Consider the following 23,801-nt stretch of genomic DNA (forward strand, 5'->3'; position numbering starts at 1 on the left):
TTTTTTTTAAATAATATCGAAGAAAAAGGCGTTCACTAGAGGGTGTTTGAATCCAATATCTAAAGATTTTTCCTCCAATGACGTCAATGCAGGCCTCACAGCAACAACGTCACGTACCTAAATATTGATTATTTTGTAATATATTAAAAGAAGTTTTGCTTAAACGCACTTTAACTTGCGAAATTACGTTGGCAAACAATCGTCATACTGATAACAGCTTAATTCCTAATAGATAACATCGTATGGAAAATAGAAGTTGTTTTTGTTGACCCCAGACCTCTATTGCCAATACCCCCAGCAAACAAATAATCTGGGATTAATGTAAAATTTTTTTTTCTTATAACTATAGTTACTATGCGTATTCATAATGTTTCTTTCCATCCGATAAAATAATGCTTAGCTAACACATTAAAAATCGACTTTAAGAGCATGATAAGAGAATATTATGCAAATTTTAGCAAGGCACTCGATGACGTCATAATACATGCACAATAATATTTGTTCTCACTTTTTGGTTCAGTACAAATCGAGATCTTATACCCCGTTCTTTAACTCATAAAAACATATTTATATAAGTGAAATAAAATGGATTTTATATACCAGGTAAATTGTTCTTTATGGTGTAGTATACCTATAGTTAAGTTAAACTTTAATGAAAATTTAATTGAGTATGGAGCTTATTGCATAGGATTTTTGAAACAATTTAATTTTATGTCAGAGTAAATTTAATCACAACTTCAGTGCTGATTTAGTAAAAATACTGCGTCCGCCATGCCGCCCTAATTTTTCAAACTTGTGGTTATTTCTCTGTGTGTGTGTGAAAAAGCCTTGACTACATAATTTAAAGGGGTATTAAAAGCATTTCATGTCATTGCATTTATTTATTAAAGAATCGTAGGGAAATAATTATATAATCTAAATTACGTTCTATCTTTTGTTTAGTATTAAGGAGTAGTAGGCGTGAATCATTTTGTCATACTATTTATCCGCAAATGTTGCAAAATTTTACGAATTTAACTTGAATCGATGTTGCCAAGTTCAGAATTTAGTGAAAATATATCGTAGATCTTTTCATTACTAAGCACCTCTTTATTAATTCAAAGTCGGCGTTGGCAAGGATGACATTAAAGTTATTCACCCAAAAATTATTACTACCTAACCCCATCTCGTGATTCGTCAGCCTATAACTTTTTTTTCTTAGTGTGGCAGCAGTCGTCTGGAGTTTCTGGAATCTACGCTTTCTCTTCATAAATTTTGAACTCTATCGGTTTATCAGTTACCACTTTAATGAGTCGATAGTCGTTTATCATATTAACTATTTGCAATCTTTTATTAATAGCGTTGATTCATGCCAAAGGATCTGCAGGAATGTTGTTTCGAGTCGCTTTAGTTGAATTCAAAGTTCTCTCTAGCTTCTTGTCGCGTGAACGCATTTTTAATTACTTCTTCCTCAAATAAGATCAATGAATAATGACCTAGGAATCTTGTTGCCGACAAAGATTTCAAGACAAGTTTTTTATTCAGTCTGAGTTTGTTGAGTTGCCAAGCCATTCGTAGGGTGATAAGAAAGTTCCACAACGCTTGAACTGTATTAAAAAGGAAGCTGCTTCGGTACAAATTTCAAAAAAAATTGAATCCTCTCTTGGCTCGACCATTCAAACTTTATCCTAGAAATGATACTTTTACGTTGCATTGATTCTGAAAAAACAAAGATAAATTTATTCAAATGAATATAGGTAAAAACACTTCTAATATTACTTTTATTCAAAACATCCGGTGAAAAATTCACTTAGGTTCGAATTACCCCGCCCTTACAGAATCTGCCGCCCTGTGCATGCTCACCAGCACCTAATGTGAAGCCGCTACTGCACAACTTATTACGATATTTATCGAGAAAAAAAACTAGAATTGTATTTACTAGATTGTAATCAGAATTGGGAAATAAATTATGTCAGGTGAAAACATTATAAATCAGGAAGGATGATCCTTAAAAATAAATCGTGTCAATCTTAGGTATGTACTGTTAATCGTGCCTCAGCCTTGACATCCCTTTAATTATTTCTCTATTAAAATAGCCACAATGATAAACTTGTAATCGAAAGAATAAAAAAGTGCCTATATTTATTCCTTTAACATTGTAATTTGATAAAAGTAACCGCATGTTTTCTTGACTTTTGAGCTTTTAATGGTTTTGACCTTATTTATCGGACCCCCTGTGGCTGTTATCTCCATCAGCATTCAATAATATCGCGACCACGTGATAAACAGACAACATGAAGCGCGGAAAATTACCAAATATTTAATGAAATATTTTACTGTTTCTAGAACCAGTGTGATCAGATCAAATTGGGATACTTCTAAGTTTCAGACTTTGAATATTTTTCAAAGTATGATCGCAACTTACCTTTTCACCAAGATACGCCGCTGGTGCTCCTGTCATTCTCATTTTTTTTGACAGTTCTGACACTCGTTTCTTCTGAATTCGGGAAGCTAGCTACCCCTTATAAATGATCCTCGTAACCGAAGGGAGCCGAATCATTAGACAGTTTGCGAAGATGCATGTGTTTTGATGCTTAACATAGACGTAAACGTTATCTTAGCCGCTGTTTGACAGCTCTCCAAAAAGTGTTTTCCAAATAGGTGATACGTTTACCGCTAACCTAACGACAGCAAAAAGCTTTATTTCCAAGAAATTTGTTTTCTTTGTGATTATTAGTCCCTAAAATTTTCTAACCTCATTTTTATTTAATATTAAACCAATTATAGATATTTTATTAATATTTGGTTTACAATATTACATCTAATTATTTAATTAGGTAGCGTTATTTAAAAGTTGGAAAGTACCTAAAGTTACAATACGATTGAAGATTGTGCAGCTCTAGAATCAGGCAAAAATTATTGTGCATGCATGATGTTCTATTTTGCTGGATCAACATAGGGATTATTTTGCTAGGATGTCCATTAGAAGTATTTGGTCATCCTTATCATTAAATCTGAACCTACTTCTCTTGAATTTTGTCAAGACACTGGAATTTAGATTTGGGTTAGTCGTGGTTATTGTTATGCAAAATAAAAAAATAAACATATAAAAAAATAAAAAAATAAATTTCTTTTTAGTGTTTCAAACAAAATGAGACTAAATTGTCTAAAAATCTCATGCTTTTTAGCTTTTTTTGCTATAACAAAAATTTTTTTTTTAATTTTATATTTTTGTTTATGGTTTTCTTTCTTGCTATTAAAAATATAGCAAGAAACCCATAAACAAAAAATCATTAACTTTCATCGCAACTTTCTAAACACTTAGAATCCGGTAAATATAAAAAACCAGTCCAGGAAGCTGAAACTAGCAGTAGAAAGCAGCAAAATATTGCTGATATGTTTGCTTGGAGCAGGAAGGCGAAATAAGGAATTATACGTACAGCAGGTTTTTTGGCCGAACATAATCTACCCATACTTGATTGATGGAAACTTGAAATGGATGAACTTGATAGAACATTTTTTTATTGATTACCTAAATGCTGTGTATACCCCGGGGAGGGCCGGGGTAGAATAGCCCTCCGGTACGCTCTGCCTGTCGTAAAAGGCGACTAAAAGAGCAACCCCTTTGGTGGTAGATGTTGTCCACTTGCATCGCCCGGATCAATACTACCACATAAGACTTAGGCGGCGTGAAGAGGTTCCATGGAACTCATGTTTCGTCGCCATGTCGATGTGTCCGGTTTCCAAAGGGGAAAAGGAGAAGAAAAATAAATGCATGATGGCGCCCTCACAACCAAAACTTTCCGGAGGTAAACTCGCCTCCCATTCGGATCTCCGAGCAGAGGCTGGTCGGGGGAGTCCATCAGGCAGATCTAAAAGCCTAAAAATCAATTTCTGACACATCAGAGGCCTAAACACCAATATTAATGCATTACACCAACACCTGCAATCAAGTAAGCCTCACATTCTGGCATTGGCAGAAACAAAGGTGAAACCTTCAACTACAAATGTTCACCTCATTTATCCTGGATACGATCTACACACCCGATTTCGACTAAACTTTGGATTGGCAGTATTTGTCAAGAACGATTTGAGTTGCCAGCGGGAGGAAACGCTTGAACCTGCGGACTTCGACGTTATGTGGTTCAAAATAATAGCCAGTGGTGCCACGAAATTTATCTGCTGTATCTACAGACCACCAAGCGACATCCAATATACACGGCTCTTTTTGAACCTGGTTGATTGCATTAACCATCTGCAAATTGACTACCCAAGCTTAGAAATCATCGCCATGGGTGATTTTAACGTTCACAATATCAACTGACTGCGCTTCTACAACAAGAACGACGATGAAGGACGAGAAGCTGAGCTATTTGCCACCATATGTGGGCTTACGCAGCTTGTGGAGGAACCTACCAGAATTCCCGATCGAGACGGCGAGTTCGCGAGTCTCCTAGATTTGGTCTTAGCTTCAGACCCTGACTCGTACACTGTATCAGTACATGCCCCCCTAGGAACATCGGACCACAAATTGATAACAGTCTCTTGCCAGTTGGAGGTTGAATTGACGAAACAGTGGGCTACCAAGGCAGTTGTGCATATAGGTCTCCTGATGGACCCGTCATGCCCCACCGGGTGTTACCAGAGCCCAACGGCCTTAGAGAAACCGATAAGGCTCTCTGGTCTGAAGGACTTAAAGTCGCTCGGTACACTGAAGGTGTTACCCAAGTATTTGAACCCGGCGCGCGTGAGTGCTGGGCACTCCCCGACTACATGGTCAACGGTTTCATCCTCCTCACAGCACCATCGGCATTCCGGGTTGTCCGCAATACCGATAGTATGGAGATGGCTTCTTAAGTGCCAGTGACGGGTTAAAAGACCTGTCACTAGCCGAATTTCGCGTCTTTTTAGGCGTAGTAGATTTTTGGTGAGACAGGCAGAGGGCCCACCTATGTGCGCTTTGGCCTGTATCATACCAGGGGACTCAGTCCATCTTCGGTGGGTCCACTTGTCCAGCAGACCCTTCATTGACGCGACCGCAACGCATTTGGCGATATACTAACTATGGGTGCCGGCCCCATCGGCACATTCGCGGATCCCAGTCTCGCAAGAGAGTCCGCCTCCTCATTACCTGCATGGCCAGGTATCTAGACGAGCTGGACCCTGCATCCAACCTGTACCAGTTTTTTCAGGACTTTTATGCACTCTAGTACAAGCTTGGAGCTTACCTTTCTGGCCGTGATAGCCTTAATGGCAGCTCTGCTGTCCGAGCATATTGATACGACTGTATTGCGGTGTCCGCACCTTAGGATTTTCTGTCCGCATTTTAATACAGCGAATACTTCGGCCTGGAAGACAGTGGCGTGCTCCCCCAGCGAGTATGCTCTACTGGTATGTGGGATCCCACCAATAAGCCCTGATCCAGCTCTGTTATTCATTCTGGAGCCATCTGTGTACCAGATGGTCCCCCTATTTAGCAATGCAGGTCTGTTGGAATGCTGCCACTCCTCTCTGCCTGCAATGTGCGTCACGAATCCCTCGCAGTCCACAGTCACTGAAGCCATGCAGTCACTGCCCATCAGAAGGAGAGGACATTCCTGTATGGCCCGTGACCAAATTTTTGCGTGACTGGTCTCGCCAGCACGTAGTTCGCCGAGGACGTGTAGCCTGTACGCAGTCCTTATTGTCTCGAATTGCACAACGAGGTCCAGAGGCGGCAGTTGGAGGTTAAAACGCAGCATCCTCCGATGCCGCGGATGGTATGGCACTATAAATCAGCAGAGTGGAACCATCTTCGAGAATTTTATCGCTCATTCCCTTGGAAAGAGGTCTGCTTTAGAACCAATAACATCTCAGAATGTGCAAACCAAATTACAGAGACGATCTTGGCAGAAATGGAAGCTTATATCCCTTTTTCTACTAAATACGGATCAAACAACAAGCAATGATTCAACCTGAATTGCAAAAAGGCAGTAAACACTAAAAACGCAGCATATCGCAAATGGTGTCAACATACTTTTATCGAAAATCGGAGGAACTTTTTAGCCTCCAGAAATAGCTGCAAGCGAATTATTGATGAATGCAAAGAGAGTCACAACAACAGGATCAAAAACAAACTGCTAAACTGCCCAAATGGAACAAGATCTTTCTGATCGGTATCGAAAGCCGTTAGTCAAGGATTTGCTAAGTCGGCCTTGCCACCCCTAACAGCAGATGATGGTTCTATCGCGGTAACAGCAAGGGAAAAAACTTACTGGGTAAACTCTTCGCGTCCATTTCTACTCTGCACTCGCAAGGCAAAACACCGCCATATTTGCCAAGGGTGAATTCATCGATGGGAGAAACTTCGTTTCCCCAACGAATTATAAAAAAAATTCTTAAGCAGTTTATAGAAAAAAATAGGCTAGAAAGAGTTAAATAAAACTGCTTAAATTTTTAGATCGAAAGTATTCAGCAAATTTATACAAGATTTCCTCTTAAAGATTCTACAGGGTGTCCGGAAGCTAGATGCAATCCTTTAAGGGGGTGATAGCTGACTTAAAGTTATCACCCCCTTAAAGTTTTGTATCAATGTATTTATACAGGGTGTTCCGTTGATCATGTTACAAACTTCTAGGGTAAATAGAAAACGTCAAAAGAAAAACAAAAGTTCATATAAACATGGGTCCGGAAAAGCTTTTTCAGGGAGCTAGAGCTCTTTGAAAATAACCTTTAAAAACTAGTTTTTTTTAATAGCTCCGGCACTACTTTAGCTACCGCAACCAATTTTGGGAGGTAAATTATTGTTAGTACGTTTATTCTTTTCAACCTACTAAATAAAAAAAAAAATTACCAGGGGCTTCAGAATCAGGGGGGTATTTGGTAAATTTAGGCCCATTTCTTTAAGACTTTAATTTCTGCCCGTTTGGGCATTAGATTATGATGTTCCTATATGCTTTTTACATAAAAAAGGTGCTCTTAGTAAAAGTCGGTAAATGGTAAATATCACCGTTTTTGTAAAAATTGACGAAAAGCAAGTTATGAGATACAAAAATGAATTACCTATTATTATTACTAAACAATTAAAAAAAATCTGGCGTAAATAAAAAATAAATGTTTAAAAAAAATTAAGGTAGCCACTTTATTAAATTGGTACTCAAATTAATTAACTGTCACTTTAATTACCTTGAGGCATAAAATGTTTAAATGATTTTAAGTGTAATAAAAAACCAACAAATTAACAATTTTAGAAACGTAAACAAATTTTATTAAAGATTGGTATTACAAAAATAAACTTAAAATATTAATTGCTCAAAATGCCGGCCGCCACGATCGATGCATTTATTGTATCTACGCACCATATTAAGGTTGACGTGGTTAAAAAAATATCAGGCGTAGTTTGGATTAGTTCAGCAGCTGCGGAAATTCTGGCCACCAGGTCTTCTTCTGACTCGACTGGAGTTTCATATACGAGACTTTTCATATGCCCCCAAAGAAAAAAAATCTAAGGGTGTCAAATCTGGTGAGCGCGCTGGCCAGGTGACAGGGCCTCCGCGGCCAATCCAGCGCCTTCCAAAATTTTCATTTATAAACTCGCGGACAATAAGTGAAAAATGAGCTGGCGCTCCATCGTGTTGTAGCCATAAGTTCTGTCGTATATTTAGGGGCAGATCATCTAATAGTTCTGGCAGTACATTTCTTAAAAAATTTAAATAAATATTTCCTGTTAAACGAGAAGGCAACATAATTGGACCAATTAAGCGTTCTCCAACAATGCCGGCCCACATATTGACCAAAAACTTATGTTGATAGCTCCTAAAATGAATACCATAAGGGTTTTCCTCACTCCATACCATGATTATTCTTATAATTAAAAATGCCTTCTTTTGTAAATAAAGCCTCGACAGTAGATTGTAGATTGTAGATTGAAAAGGGAGTCGTTTCGGCTGATCCGCCGCTCAGCACTGCTACCTGTGAGATATTTTGTGCATAACTCTACTTGTCTTAGTTTGTCTCAAAAAGTCTTAGACTTCTGCCGTACAAAGCTATATTTTTGGGAGGTAGTTGTCTCACTTCTTGAGGTGTTGGTTGTACCCCTTCCAGGTACTTGAGCCTCTTGCAGAGTTGGGTCGGGCATTCACAGAGCAGGTGTTCTGCTGTTTCTGTGGCATTGCTGCAGAATCTACATTGGTCGTCCTCTATTATACCTATTGCCTTTAGGTGATATTTCACTGGGCAATGACCGGTTAGGAGTCCGACTGCTGTTCTGATGTCTGATCTGTTCATGTCTAGGAGCTGTTCAGCTCTTTTTCTAGAAGTGGTTATAAACTTTTTTGCCTGTCTTAGTCCTGGTGCTCTTCTCCAGTGCGACAACAATTGTTCTTTTTCCCATCTGTTTAGGTCTTCGGTGATGTGGGTCTTCATTAAACCACAGTATGGCTCTGGACCATAGTATGGTGTTTGAGTCCCTTTTTTTGCAAGCCGATCGGCTTCTTCGTCTATAGAGGGGTCTATACCCCGGTGGCCAGGTAGCCACATTAGTGTTACTTGATTCTTTGTTGTAAGGCGCTTTAGGGTTTGTTTGCACTCCCAGACTAGCTTTGAATCACATTTAAAAGCTTTCAGGGCCTTTAGAGCAGCTTGGCTGTCTGATAGTATAAATATGTGTTTTCTTTGGAGGCCTTGGTTGATGCACTCTTCTGCACATATGTCTATGGCCAGCACTTCAGCTTGAAATATGTTAGGGTATTTGCCCAGTGACTTTGAGATCTTAATGTTAGGGCCTGGCACGCCCAGTCCTGCTCCTTCTGTTAGTTTGGAACCGTCTGTGTACCATAGCGATGCATTGTCGGCTTTTGGTACTTCTTTTTTCTCCCATGATTGGCGATCATCTATGATCACTTCGAATGGAATTTCTAGATCCAGCATGGCCGTTATGTGGTCACGTGGTTTGCTGGCATTTTCCAGTTTAATTTCTTCGAGGATGCGCAGGTGACCACTTAAATCCCCAGGCTTGAATTAGCCGGTTTGGAAAAGCCTGTGAGCACTGTTAATTGCCTCTTTTTTCACGCTTATGTGAAGTGGAGGCATGTTTAGCAGTGTCTCTAAGGCTGTGTAAGGACAAGTAGACATTGCCCCGGTTATTCCTAGACATATCAGCCTTTGGACTTTGTTTAATTTGGTCTGTGCGGTTGTTTGTTTGATCTTCGGCCACCATACAAGCGAAGCATATGTGATGATGGGCTTAATGACTGTTTGGTAGATCCAGTATACCATTTTCGATTTTAGCCCCCATGTCTTGCCAACGAGTTTGCGGCATGTCCAGATTGCCACTATGGCTTTGGAAATGGTCTTGTCTAGATGATTGTTCCAAGTTAGTTTGTGGTCCAAGGTAACCCCCAGGTATTTCACCTCGTTAGAAAATGTTAGCTGAGTTCCGTTTAATATAGGTGCTCTGAGTTCTAGCTTCCTTCTTCTGCGGCACTAAAATTGTTTTTCTAGGATTTAAAGATAATCCTTCAGTTTCGCCCCAGTTTTGTATAGTATTTAGGGCACTTTGCATTCGATTCGATATTACGCCCTCGTGCTTGCCCCTAACTATTACTACCAGGTCATCTGCGTAGCCTAGAACTGTGAATCCGGATCTACTTAATATGTTAAGAATTTTGTTTACTACTAATGTCCACAGTAGAGGTGACAGAACCCCTCCTTAGGGACATCCTTTTACTGTGGTTACTGTTGCTGTCGCTCCATTTATTTCTGCTGTGATGGAGCGGTGCTTGAGCATTGATCCTGTCCACTTTACGATGGGGGCCTCCACCCTCCAGTCTTGCAAGGCTTTTGTTATGGACAGGTGTAAGGTATTGTCGAATGCTCCCTCTATGTCAATGAATGCAGTAAGAGCAATTTCTTTGCAGTCGTTTGACTTTTCTATGTCTCTTACGAGGCAGTGCAGTGCACTTATTGTAGATTTGCCTGCTTGGTAGGCAAATTGTCTAGGGTGGAGCGGTGTTCTAGAAAGAGTTACGCTTCTTATGTATTGGTCGATTGCTTTCTCCATTGTTTTTAGAAGAAAGGAGGTTAGACTAATCGGGCGATATGATTTTGCTTCGTTTTCAGGACGACGCCCCGTTTTTGGTATGAATATTACATTAGCCTCTCTCCAAGCTAGTGGTACGTGTCCTAAAATGAGGCTGGCTTTAAAGATTTTTTGTAGGTGTACTTTTAGTATCTCATAGCCTCTTTGTAGCAGAGCTGGGAAAATTCCATCTCTGCCTGGAGATTTGTAGGGCTTAAAGCTTTCGATTGCCCATTTGATTCTGTTAGTTGTGAGGATTTTGCTTGCCAGCCTTTTACTTCTCCCGTTTGGTTTTTGGAGCCCTTCGTTTTGGAGGTTTGACTGGTTCTGGTTATCTTCAATAATCTGCGATCCCGGGAAGTGAGTCTGAAGAAGTACCTCTAGGCTTTCTTCTTTATCGTTACAGTATTCACCGCTTGGCTTTTTTAGTAGACCGATTCCGTTCGAATGATTTTTTGAAAGGATTTTTTGCAGACGTTGTGCTGGAGCTAATTCATCTATTCCCTCGCAGAACTGCCTCCATGATTTCCTTTTTGATTTTCTAAGTTCTTTGTTGTACACGGTGAGGGCTGTTTTGTAGTGCACCCAATCTCCAGTAATTTTTGCTTTGTTAAACAGTTTCCTGACCTCTCGTTTCAAACGTCCGAGTTCTTCGTTCCACCAAGGCACGTCCCTTCGGATAGCCTTCTGTTTTACGGGACAGCTGTTCTCAAAGGAGTTACTGATTGCGTTGATTAGATTGTTAGATGAATCTTTTAGTTCTTCAATTGTGTTTAAATGGGTAGAAGTTTCATCTAAACTCAGACAGAGACCCTCTACATAGGAGTCCCAATTGGTAAGTTTTGGTATTCTCGTTTCTTCTGAGTGACATATTTTTGCCTCTTATAAACAAAATAGACTGATGGGCTGAAAAGGAGGGTTCGTTTGACACATGCCAATTAGTTATTGTGTGTGATGTGAATGAGTCAGAAAGAGTTATGTCTAAGACTTCTTTTCTGACTGCATTGATAAAAGTGGGTTTGCTACCTTTGTTGATAATGTCTATGTTGTTAGAATTCAAGTATTCAAAAAGATGCTCACCTCTCGGATTTATGTCGGTGCTGCCCCAACCAATGTTGTGATGTGCATTGGCATCGGCCCCGATTATGTAGTGTCTGTTCCTTTCTTTACACCATGAAATGAGACGTCGTACCATCTCGGGTGGGGCTTGATCTTCGTCCCTTGGAAAGTAGGCGGAGGCTATGAGAATATGCCTTGTACCACCCGCTGTTGTCACTTCTACGATTGCAGTTGCCAAGTCTTGGGTAATGAATTCTGGAACAGGTAAAAATTTTAAATTGTTGTCGAGCAGCAGAGCTGCTCTAGGTTGTTCATGTGTAGTGCAGTAAATTAGCTTGCATGATTTAATGTTGAGGCCCTTTATGCATCCTCTGTTGATCCAGGGTTCTTGTAATAGCCCTATATTTATATTCTGTCCAAAAACTCTCCTTCTTAGCTCACTCGTGGCGGCTTTGCAATGCTGGAGGTTGATTTGGATACATTTGACTTTAGAAGTGGTGTGGTGTGATTTTCTTCTTGGCTGTGGGTTAGCCATTGAAGAGTAATTGGGGACTTGGGGCTGGTCCGGGGGCACCTTTGCCACCCTCTGGTTCCGAGGGCTTTGTGCCTTGTTTGGAACTGCCAGCACGGTCGTTTGAGGAGCTTAGTTGCCCCTGAGATTTTGGGTTGTTCTGCGGCTTTATGGTGGTGTGACCAAACTTGTAGCTGATCACATAGCCCTCTTTTTTCAGTTTCTCCGCGGACGCACTGTCCACTGAGAGAGTAAGTGTCACCAGGTGACCCTCGGCATGGCGTCTTACGACTCGCCAGTTTTTGACGTTAAGGACTTCGTTTTGACCTTGCACCAGGTGTAGGATCTTCTCTGTTGAGTAGTCCTCGCTGCCGGGAAATCGAGCAATCATAATTTCGGAGTGAGGAATTTCTGATTCCTCTGCCATCCTGACAGATGCTCCTTCCCAGGGTGTTATGGTTGTGGCTATGGTCTGCAGCCACTGCTTGGTGGCTGTATTTTCGCAGACTAGCGCTAACCAACCGGGTCTGTTGTGGGCGCTGAGGAACTTCGGTCTAATGTTACTTTCCGAAGTCGCTTCGTCCACTATTTTGTCCGTGATGGCTTCTTTCGTGGCTGCGATCTGAGCCACTGTCATCAAAGCATCAGGGAAGTCTTTGGGCAATATTGCTACCCTTATGCCTCCAGCCATTTGACTGAAGGTTGGTTTGGGAGCTTTGGAAGGTATAGAAAGAAAAAAAAGAGCAAGTTAAGAAGGAAACGAGCAGCAGTGCTCCGCTGCTCGTTTCCTTCTTTTTGGAAGGCGGGGCACTTGTGCCTGTTTCCTTCCGTTTGGCTCGTTTTTTTTCATGAGTCTCTGGAGTGTGGGATTCCGAGCGGACTCTTTTTGGCCCCTTACTAGAGGGATCAGCCCTTTCTCGGATTGGTTCCAGTGCTTTCTTACGGGCTTCTTCAGCACTCAGCCCTTTGTTTATAAGGAACTTCATCCTCTTTCTAGCTGCACCGCTCAGCTTAGCCCTCTGTTCACCCTTTAGTTTTAGGGCGTTCAGGTCTTTACCGAGTTCGTCATCGGTAGATTGTAGAAGCTCTTCTTCGTCTTCTGTTGCTTCTGTGAGGCTTTTGGAGTCCTCGGTGTCCATATTTTCAGATGTTTTTGAGGGGTCATCCTCCCCTTTTTTATTTTTGTTTTGGTCCATAGTTGGTCCCACGAGTAGCAAGGGAAATAGACAATACTCCTGCGACAGAGCCCTGCATGCCCCGGGTCGGGCTATTTAAACCAAGGGTCGCCACGTCCTTGGAGTCCGCATAGTATCGATTAAGCTTTCCCTTAACCACGCATTCATTGGCCCATGCTGTTCCACCGTGAATTGGAGGGATTTTTTATTGTGGTTCACCTTCCACTTGGCCGGCCGATTAAGGCAAGCCCTCACACTCTAGGACTCTTCCTCCGCAACCACCGGTTCTAGGGCACGAGGTATACCAGGCAGGTTTCCGCGGAGAGAGTTCGCTCTGGCCCCACTCTCAAAGTAGGGCACAGATGCCCACATTGCGGGATGAGGTCAGGGCGAAGTCTCTCCTCCACGCTGTTTCCCCTGGCATGGAGGAGTGAAAGGACGTAGTTAGGTTACGGGAGTAAAAGGGTATTTTGTGGTTTGGTGGGAAAGGGGTAAAGGACAGCGGTCATCAGCTGGCTCGGATGCCCCGGGTGCGCTTGCCCGTGCATGGAAATTTGTTAAAATATTAAATTTCTGCACCCCTGAGGGAAGCCTCGACAGTAAAAAGGACATATTTTGGAAATTGAGGTTCTTCTGTACACCGGTCAAGAAACCATTGGCAAAAATTCACGCGGGGCATAAAATCATTGGGTCCTAATGATTGCACCTTTTGCAGGTGGTAGGGCCGAAGAAGCTGTTCATTAACAACGTTCCATACCCTAACATGATTTACATGCATCGCATCAGCTACTGCTCGAGTACTTACTGATGGGTTATCTTCAAATCGCTGAAGCACTTCTTCCTCAAAATCCGGGATTCGGATGTTCCTTTGCGCGCCATTATCAGACTTTTACTAACAGCACCTTTTTTATGTAAAAAGCATAGGAACATCATAATAGTTAAAGTCTTAAAGAAATGGGCCTAAATTTACTAAATACCCCCCTGATTATGAAGCCCCTGGTAAATATTTTTTTATTTAGTAAGTTCAAAAGAATAAACGTACTATAACAATAATAATTTAATACTTATAACAATAATTTACCTCCCAAAATTGGTTGCGGTAGCTAAAGTAGTGCCGGAGCTATTAAAAAAAACTAGTTTTTAAAGGTTATTTTCAAAGAGCTCTAGCTCCCTGAGGAAGCTTTTCCGGACCCATGTTTATATGAACTTTTGTTTTTCTTTTGACGTTTTCTATCTGCCCTAGAAGTTTGTAACATGATCAACGGAACACCCTGTATATATTGATACAAAACGATACGATACCTATAGTACGAATACGATTAAAACCATACAGACGAATTGCGACTGCCGATTCAACCGAACACTTATTTCACCACTAATATCTATTATTAACATACAAAAATTTCAACATGGATATTTTTGTATGTTAACAAATGCCGGGATCAGTTGTGACGGATAGCTCCCAATTTCCTGATTGCAAGTTTTAAGCCCTCCACTTGACAAATTTATAGGTTATGAAACTCCAGGTGTCAAATAATGTAAACAAACCCAAAATATTATAATCATTTTTTTTATCTCGAAATAAATACAGTATGTCAGTGCGTGAGGAAACTACCTACTTATACTTAACAAACCCTAAATGATTGACCATATCGAAGATGTAGAGTCAGGGGACCCAAATTCCAAATCTGGAGGTCACAAAGTGACCTCTCAGAAATATGACTATTTAGCAGATGTGAGTAAAATTGCGTTTTTTTTTTTTAAATTTTAATGAGTTCAACAGGTCGGTCTTGTCAACACATAACAATTATAAATACTGATAAGCTCTTTCTTTATCAACGGACACTAAAATTATTATAAAAGGTCAATTTTCTATCTGCAGAGCAGTTATTTGTGTTGTGACGGTTGGTGGCTTCATTTTCCACTGTAGTTTTTAACGAAAATTAACGTGCTTTCTACGTTATATTGCTTTTAAATAGTATTTTCCTATTTGAGCATTTAAAATTTATTTTTTTCTGGAGACCATCTTTATTTAAATGATTTCATATCTGCTAGCTGAAAGAATGATTATTGCCAACAAATTCCGTGTCAACCCCATTTACTACTCTGACTATTCTGATACGATCGTTTGTTAGGGTTCTTTAGAGCTCAAGCTTTAATATAAGTGTTCACTTTATCAAAACCTGAGATTTTTTGTCATGGATATTGTTAGCGGTGTAAGTATTGTGTTCTTCATTTTCTGCATGTTTCATAGTCACACTTTCAATGTATAAATATCACCAATAATTCTCTTATTCCAGTATCCCATTATTAAAGCTTTTTTGGCTGGTTCCTTCTCTGGAACTTGCTCAACTGTACTCTTCCAGCCTCTGGACTTGGTTAAGACCAGGTTGCAAAACACACCAACCAAAATTAGTGTAAAGTAAGTAAGACCCTATTATCAAAAGTTTTAATTAAACAACACGAATAAGTATTTTTAAGGGGATTTTAGTACTCTTGTTGTGATTCAAGAGTCATTATATTATATTTTATATTTTTTTCTAGTGGTCGCCATGGGGCTATCAGTATGCTTAGCATCTTTGCCAATATTGTTCAACAAGATCACATCAAGGGACTATGGAAGGGAATGGTGCCGGTATGTCCTCCCCTAATAATCCATTAAATTTTCATACATTTTATAATCCCATTATATTTTAGTCTCTTGCCAGATGTGTTCCAGGTGTAGGACTATATTTCTGCATCCTTGACTACACCAAATTCCACTATTTAAAAGGTAAAACACCAACTGCTTTGGAGTCTGTCACTATGGGCTTTTGTGCCAGATCTCTTAGTGGTGCCATACTTATTCCCATTACTGTGGTGAAAACCAGGTAAGACTTTTAAAGGTTTTGAAATTATTAATTTAATTATGTTTTATATTTTTTTTTAGGTTTGAAAGTGGTGTGTATGACTACAACAGTCTTGCATCAGCTTTAAAACAGATCTATCGCACAGAGGGTATTAGGGGCATGACATGTGGTCTGGTGCCCACTTTGTTTAGGGATGCACCATTCTCAGGACTTTATTTGATGTTTTACAATCAAACTAAACAGCTGGTTTCAAGAGGTGAGGAATTTAATTAACTAATAATATTTTAATTTCAAAACAAAAGTAAAAACTCAGTCATTAAAACATCAGTCAGCTAAACTCTCATTAATAGATTAGTGGTGAAGAGATATTCCATTTTTGAAGTTCCAACTTTTTCTGTTTCATGATCTCTTGCATGGTAAACTATTTGATATAGTATCTTTTATGTCTTATTTTTGCACTCTTTACAATCAGATTCTACTACTTGGCATATTTCCCAACAACAAATACCTAAAAACTATAAAAGCATTATACCGGATGGTGCGTCGCCGAGCGGAACATAGGAAAACCCATGTAAATGTTAACGGGGTCAATTATTGGCTTCCCTGAACATTTTATAGAAAAAGTGAAACCAGCACCAGCAAACAATTTGTTATAAGGCTTTGTCAAATCTGACGTACAGCCGAATAAAATAAATGTTTTTTTTTTCGTTTTATCACTCTCACAGCCATACATTCAAAGTAAGACACGTTAACATTACTTTTTTATCTAAACTTTTATTTAATATAACAATGAAGTTAAACCAATATCAATTACTTTGAATGTATGGTTGTGAGATTGATAAAACGAAAAAAAAAAAACATTTCTTGTATTCGGCTGTACGTCAGATTTGACAAAGCCTTATAACAAATTGTTTGCTGGTGGCTGGTGTCTGGTTTTACCTTAACCGAAAATTTGGTAAGTTTGCAATTACATTTAATTGAATAATTCAAGATTCGCTTATTAAAATTTTTTGCTTATAAAAACCCTTTGCACGAGGGTTTGCCAGATTGGTCTCTTCAAAAAGTTATCTTACACTTTTTCTGTAAAATGTACAGGGAAGCCAATAATTGACCCCCTTAAAATTTACATGGGATTTCCTATGTTCCGCTCGGCGACGCACCACCCGGTATAGCAAATTATTGCCATTTTTATTTAAATATCATATTGTAGCTTATTCCAACAAAGAAAAACTGAAAAAATAGATATTAGCAATGCTACATGCATGATATAAGATTGAGTCTTTAACAATTATCATCAGACAATATTAATGCCTATGTTTGTTTTTTTAGTTACTTAGATTTTTCCTTGACAATTCCAACATTTACTACTTTTACTTGCATTTCTTTGTCTGGAATGTTCTCTATTTTTGAAATAGCTTTCCATAAAACTCTTCCGAATACCTCTGAAACCTATTTTTTCTTTTTCTGTTATAAAAATGTGTATATTCATATCCTCAAAGTCCTTTTGAAGACCTATTAATGGACAATTGAACCTACAATTGATCTATTTGTAGTGTTATATGTATTCCATTCTTTTTTTAGAACCCCTGATAATGAATGTCTCTATCTTTGAAACATGTATATTTTAATAAAACTGTAAACCAATGAAAAATCTCTTTTCAGATCTCTTGAACTCCCCATACTCCTCACCGATTCACTTCAGTTGTGGGTTAACAGCCGGCATACTTGCCTCAATAGTCACCCAACCTGCTGATGTTTTAAAAACTAAAATGCAACTATACCCTAATAAATTTAACAACTTATGGTCCGTGATCGTTTACGTACAAGGTAATTACGGCATAAGGGGTTTCTTTAAAGGGATGGTGCCAAGGACGTTAAGACGTACTTTAATGGCTGCTATGGCATGGACTGTTTACGAGAAGATTTCAACGAAAATCGGATTAAAATAGCACTTTTGCGATAGGAGGTTTACCAGGCTTGGCATCCTGGTAGAACCTTTGGATTTAAATTGTTATTTGGGAGTACATCTAATGCATTACCTACCTGTAATATGGTAACTTGTATCTGGGATAAACTGCAAACGATATTGTATGGTGTAACATGCAGTATTGCGTTGTGATATTTATATTTTCCTATTTTTGTAATGCACAAGTGTGCATGCGTGATGTATAATAATAAATGTAATGTTTATTTTATTTTTGTTTTTTTTTTGGTAAATTATAACAAAAAAGGTATTTAAAAACAATATATTTTTAAAATTCTGAGGCACACATTAATTTTGTTTGATTTCTGCGGAACGGTTACTCGCAGATTTTTTTCCTTCTTTACCTACAAATAAGTAAAAGCAAGTTAGAGTAGTAGCGTTGAATAATCTTATATGAACCAATATTTGTCTGGTCATCAGGCAAGAATAAGAATATTCGAAAATAGTATTACATACTTCCTTAGAAAATACCGAGAAAAGAGGGTATAACTTTAATCCAAAGTTCCTAGGCAAGTTTGACATGATTTAAATAACATTTACAGTCATTGGAATTTTATTGAATCAGAAAGTTTGCGTTTAATAGGACTTGAATTGGCTTAAATTAACCCAAAATTCTTACCAGCTTCCTTATTATTTTTTGAAGAGCTATCTTGCGAGGGCGAACCTAAAAATATATTTATTCAATAAAATTAAACCCAGATTTAGCCATTCGTACTTTTAACCATTTCCCCTCTCGACGTTTTCTGGTCTATCTTATTTGTGGTGCTGATGCTTATATTGATCCCCATATTCGAACTTATCGCATTACCCACATCCGGTTTCGTTTCGCTTTTTATATCATTGAGACTTCCTCCTGTATGATATTCGCTTATGGTCATTGCCGGAGGTTCCACCCTTGGAGTGGGAGGTCTTTCAGCAGCGGCCTGTCTTAAGGCCACATCGTCGCGACCTTTATAAAGCTAAAAAAGGAGAGGGCATTACTGGACATATCGGGTTAAAAGTAGTACTTACATGTCCATCGGTCCCTTTAATAAGAACCTCATTGATAGGAGCGATTTCTGGACCCCATTGTTCCATAAAGTGGCCCACCCTCATCACCCTTTGTTGTGGGGTGGTTATGGTGTGGCTCCCGCCGCAGTATCTGTTGCACAGATGGTCCTTGTCTCTGGTCAACAAATCATTTTAACACTGTATGGGCTAAGAAAATATAGTCTTACTGTATTTTATTCTTTCCTACTTGCATAGCACTTTCAAATACGTTGAGATTCTTGCTGTTTGGCAACCTGAAAGCATTAAAAGAAATTTATGGGTAATTTTTTTGTTAAAGAAATTAATCAGTTTAAATTTTCAATAACACGAAAACGGCTCTATTTACAAGGAAACTTTTAAGGATTTTTTTAGAAAAGAACCTCGAGTTTCAAGTGAAACTTAGATCAATAAAATTAGTTAAAAAAAAAAGTTGGACGAAAATTGTTTGGAAAAGAAACTTATTAGCTTTCATATCAAACAAAAATTAATAGAATCGTTACATAAGTTCTAAATATGTTTAAATTTTTGTAAAGCCTTTTACAATGTCAAGATTTTTCCATTCCATGGAAATCAAAAATTTCAAGACGGTTGTATTTACAAGAAAACTTCTGAAGACTTGTTTGCCAAAGACACTAATTAGCTTCCATCTAAAACAAAAATAAATAAAATCTTTACATACACTTTTAAAATGTATAGATTTTTGTAAAGCTTTTGAGAGTATTTTGAGTTTTTTACTTTATTAATAAATTACTTAGAAACTCGGAAAGGGTTGATTTTAAAAGGAAATTTGTAAGAACGTTTTTGACAAGAAAACTCATCAGTTCCATATAAAACAAAATTCAATAAAATGTTTGATAGAATGAAGACTTTTTCAAACCCCTGCAAAACTATTCAATAACTCGAAAACGATTCAATTTACAAGGAGATTTGTAAGCGCCTTTTTGGTAAAGGAACTCATCAGCTTTCAGATAAAATAAAAATTAATGAAACCATTAAATCAAAGTGTTTTAGCATTCATTTTATAGGTATTTCTTACCCTTTGGCTTGTTTCCTAAGCAAATCAAGCTCATAAGCTAAATAGGGCGCGGGGCTTTTAGTTGCCGGTAAGGCATACGGTTTAGGATACAAAGTTATATCAGTTTGCTTCTTCATTACTACGTCCGCATCGCATGAGATGCAATTCACGTTCCTGCAAATATTCAGACTTAAAAATATTCTTACTTCAAACAAGAAGAATTACCTCAAGAGTTTGCTTTTGGTCCCAGCCGCCTCATGTTCCTGCTTCATAGCGGAAATCTTTTTCACCTTATCCTGAATGCCTTTTAATTTTGAATTAATGAAATCTTTTAACGGCGTCAGTTCCATTTTGTCCAGTTTATTGCCAATTTCCTTTTGGAGATCGGTCAGGGATTGCAGCCAGAGTTCTTCCTAAATAACACCCTCTCTGGTTTTTTATTATATGTTGTTAATGGAATTTTACCTGTCTCTTCAGTTTATCCAAGGCGCTCTCCAATGATTTAGTGATTTCATCATAAGCAGCGTCAAACTGCTCGTGAGAAACCTTCCGGTTGATTTGACAGGCGTCAGCTTTATCAGCCAGAGCATCTTCCAGATCCTCTTTGTCCGCTTTCACCGTTTTCAGTAGTTCAATTTGCTCTATCATCACCTAAACAGAAAATGGCGTGCATAACGGGCATTTATTTAAGTTTAGGGTTCCTACATCCAGGCTAGTTTGGCGTCCTTCTCTCTCTTGCAGAAGCTTATTGGCGGTCTCAGATAGTTCCTCCATGTCGCTTTGCAGCTGGATCAATTTGTTGTAGACCTCTTGGATGCTTTGGTTACTGACCGCTCCAGAACCATCTCCCGCAGGAAGGCTGTAATAAGAGTTGCTAATAGTATTGAAACATGATTTAAGAATATAGTACCCTGAATTGATGCGCTCCCATAAAGAAGCGATTTCTTGATCCAGATTGTGAAGTTTTTCTTGAACGTTACTGAACTGCTGGTTGTAAACAGTATCCAGAGTAGAAAGTTGCTCCTTGAGCTCGCTTATTCTCAAGTCCATCTAATATATTGTTTGCGATTAAATAGTATAGTAGATAGTGCATTAGTTTTTTTTACTTGTCCAAACTTGACATCAGGTGGCAAATTCTTGGACGCATCCTCCGACATCAAAGTGTCCTTAAGCAGCTCGATTTCCTTTAAAGCTTGCACCCCCGACTGATTTTGCATATTGTAGTCCTTCATATTGATGATTTCCCTCTGCAAGAGGGCAATTGCCTCTTGAGGGCTTAGCTGGGATAAATCGACCTCGTCAAAATTGAAATCGCCCTCCGCTCCCCCTTCGGTACTCGCTCCTGGGACATCCTGGCCTTCCATTTCTGAAGTGCGGGATTTTCTATTCGAAAAAGACTCGCTGTGGTTGCTGATCGCATACGATTGTCTTTCCGGTGCCACCGGGCGGTTTTCCATTTCCGTAAGTCTCCTATCAATTTCCCTTAATTCACTAATGATTCCTTGGATTTGGTTGGTGCCCCCCACCGTCTCGTCTAGGGACCTTCGTAGCTCTTGGGATTTTACTAATAGATCGCGCGATTGTTCCTTGAATGATAGTTTCTTCTCTGTATTAGAATTGTATGGTTTACTATAACTTATAGTGCCCAAAAAACTGTATATAACCTTTTGGGGGTAGTCCACTGTCAACTAAACTGTTTTGTCCTTTAGCAAGATCCTCAATCATGCTGGCCATTTTGTTAATGGCCACCTCAGAGGCGTCCTGTCGTTTCACCAGAGTCAGGATTTGGAACATGTCCAGGATGGGCGAGTTGCTTCCCTCTTTGCTACCCCTGAAGCCTCTTGCGTTAAAGGTATTTTTAACATAATCACTAAAAGACTTACCTGACTGCTTCAATTAGTCCAGTATTACCAGGCAGATCGGTAAGTTCCTGAACTTGTCTTTTTAGGTCTTTCATGTCCTTTTGGAGTTTGCCTAGTTGCTCTTTTGTCATGGCGATGGTGAACTTGGGACTTTCGCCTAGTGTTTCTTTGGAAGCCGGCTCTACCACCACTATGGTTTGCGAGTGCAGTGATCCAGAACTTCCTACGTTGTATTAAAGGTTGAAAGGGTTGATGCTATGCTTGAACTCAATAATTACCTTCCTCTTTTATGGAAGAAGTTTCTTCTTTTTTTACTACAGCAACTTCTTTTTCTTTTTCGTCTTTCTTGCCTTTTTCATCTAATGAAACTTAAACTTTTAAATAGTTTCCACATTTTATCTGATTAATTACCTAAACTGGACCTTTTGCTGCCTCTTCGTCTTTTCTTTCTTCCTTTCCCGTCTGGACCGATGGTGTACTCGGTTAAGGTGATTATGGGCCCAGGCTTGGCAGTGGAAATGTAGTTTTGAAGTCTCTCACTGTCGCTACCCCGAAATTCCACATTACACTCCCCCAGATCCAGTTGGTTTACGATCACGTGCAATAAGGAATGAAGGACAGTAAAATTGACTATTCCTACCTGGGATTCAATTTAAATAATAGGAAGTATCTGCTTAACAGTCCAATAGGTTTCGAAATTACATTTGTGGACTTACCTCGGGCGAATTTAATGCCAAATCCACCATTTGGGGAAGCGAAATGATCGTGGTACTTTTTTCACCCATTTTACCGGATTTCTTTGGATCGTTTCGAGATTTTCACTTCACTAACATTACAAAAAATATGTTTGATAGGGGTAAATATAATTTCTTTTTTATTGTCAGTTTGACTGCTGATGGTACCTGCTTTACCTGGTTCATACAGTGTGATGATAGATAAGACTAAAAGGTTAGATCAGAGGGAGGATAAATGGTCCTTATTTTTGGTATACGTAATTTTATGTAACATCATGAAGTTTAATTATTGAATTTATGCAATTTTTGTAAAAATGGGTAAGTCCCGTAAATAAATAAATAAATAAAGTCGCCAGTACTTTAGCAATAGGTAGGGATCAAGATCGTCTAGTAGAACATTTCAGTAACTTTTCTAAAGCATACGAAATATAAGTCAAAAATGCTTAAAAATACAACAAGGTTGAGGTCATTCATTAAATGTATTTAAAGATGTTTTTTTTCCAAAAGATTGAGGATGATTTTTCCAATGGAACCAATAAGAAGTGAAGGGAAGTCTTTGGAAGATAGGATTTTGAAAAAAAATCAATTATTTCAATTGCCTGGAAGAAAGTTTTTAATTTCTGAAAAAAATTAAGATAGTTTCTTGTAACTACTTGCAAGAAAGTAGAAACCGTCCTCAATCTCCCAAGAGAAGGAGATTATTTCTTCAATTTTCTGAAAACTATAAGAAATAAGGTTAAGCAATTGAAAGTCAGAAAAAGTTAATTCAACTGCCTGAACAAATAGTGTCATCAGTTTTCTAAAAAAGGAGATAATTTCTTGATTTGCCTAAAATCTATATGAAATAAGGTTAAAGTACTTGAAAGACAGGATTAATTATTTTAACAGCCTGGAAAAAAAGTAAAAAGACGTCTTCAATTCCCTAAAATGTATAAGAAATAAGAGTAACTACTCGGAAGGGAGAAAAATTTATTTTACCTGCTTACAAAAAGTGGAAACCGTCATTGTATTTTAATTGCCTGAAAGTGAAATTCATAAGAAATGAGATGTAACATTGGGAAGGCCGAAGAAATTATTTCAATTATGAAAAACGTCTTCGTTGCCTAAAAAATAAGAACATGTCATCAATTGCCTGAAATTTATATGAAATAAGGTTAAAGTTCTTGGAAGACAGGATAAATTATTTTAACTGCCGGGAAAAAAGTTGAAATTATCTTTAATATCCTGAAAAAGAAGATAATTTCTTCAACTGATAGCAACTAACTCAAATAAGAAATGTTAATAAGATCAGTTATTTCATCTGCAAGTAAAAAAGTTGAAAACGTCGCCAATTGCCTGAAAATATAAGAATATATTCAATTTTGAAAGAAATAAGGGTAACTACTTGAATCAATTATTTCAAATGCTTGAAAAAATGTGAAAAACATCTTTAATTGCTTGAAATAAAGGCAAATGTCTTTAGTTGAATGGCATTTATTAAAATGAGGTTAAGTACTTGGAAGTTTATAAGTTTATTGTTTACTATTAAATGGAATAAACAAAAAATC

General features: G+C 38.5%; 2 protein-coding genes across 4 annotated transcripts; one reads left to right on the plus strand and one right to left on the minus strand.

Annotated features, from left to right (window-relative positions):
• Positions 1–459: 459 nt before the first annotated feature.
• Positions 460–17,825, plus strand: LOC126738396 (mitochondrial glycine transporter-like). Of its 3 annotated transcripts, none has more exons than XM_050443730.1 (6): positions 460–603; positions 15,082–15,203; positions 15,326–15,416; positions 15,479–15,651; positions 15,711–15,886; positions 17,293–17,825. In XM_050443730.1, the coding sequence occupies exons 1-6, from the start codon at positions 586–588 to the stop codon at positions 17,577–17,579; spliced, it is 867 nt and encodes a 288-aa protein (XP_050299687.1). In that variant the 5' UTR covers positions 460–585; the 3' UTR covers positions 17,580–17,825. The 3 variants fall into 3 exon arrangements, with proteins under 3 accessions (XP_050299687.1, XP_050299671.1, XP_050299679.1); XM_050443714.1 differs by lacking the exon at positions 460–603 and adding an exon at positions 14,102–14,516; XM_050443722.1 differs by lacking the exon at positions 460–603 and adding an exon at positions 14,640–14,997.
• A 37-nt stretch (positions 17,826–17,862) lies between these two features.
• LOC126738269 (uncharacterized) lies at positions 17,863–22,421 on the minus strand. Its single transcript, XM_050443516.1, has 16 exons — positions 22,237–22,421; positions 21,932–22,160; positions 21,799–21,879; positions 21,542–21,743; positions 21,323–21,489; positions 20,765–21,264; positions 20,569–20,708; positions 20,364–20,517; positions 20,124–20,309; positions 19,884–20,071; positions 19,680–19,832; positions 18,832–18,897; positions 18,626–18,779; positions 18,330–18,573; positions 18,234–18,278; positions 17,863–17,958 (listed from the first exon to the last, which is right to left on the minus strand). Exons 1-16 carry the CDS (start codon positions 22,303–22,305, stop codon positions 17,903–17,905), a joined length of 2,634 nt encoding a protein of 877 aa, XP_050299473.1. The 5' UTR covers positions 22,306–22,421; the 3' UTR covers positions 17,863–17,902.
• Positions 22,422–23,801: the final 1,380 nt, after the last annotated feature.

Source organism: Anthonomus grandis, chromosome 1, assembly GCF_022605725.1.
Source record: "Anthonomus grandis grandis chromosome 1, icAntGran1.3, whole genome shotgun sequence".
In the NCBI taxonomy this organism is placed as follows: Eukaryota; Metazoa; Arthropoda; class Insecta; order Coleoptera; family Curculionidae; genus Anthonomus; species Anthonomus grandis.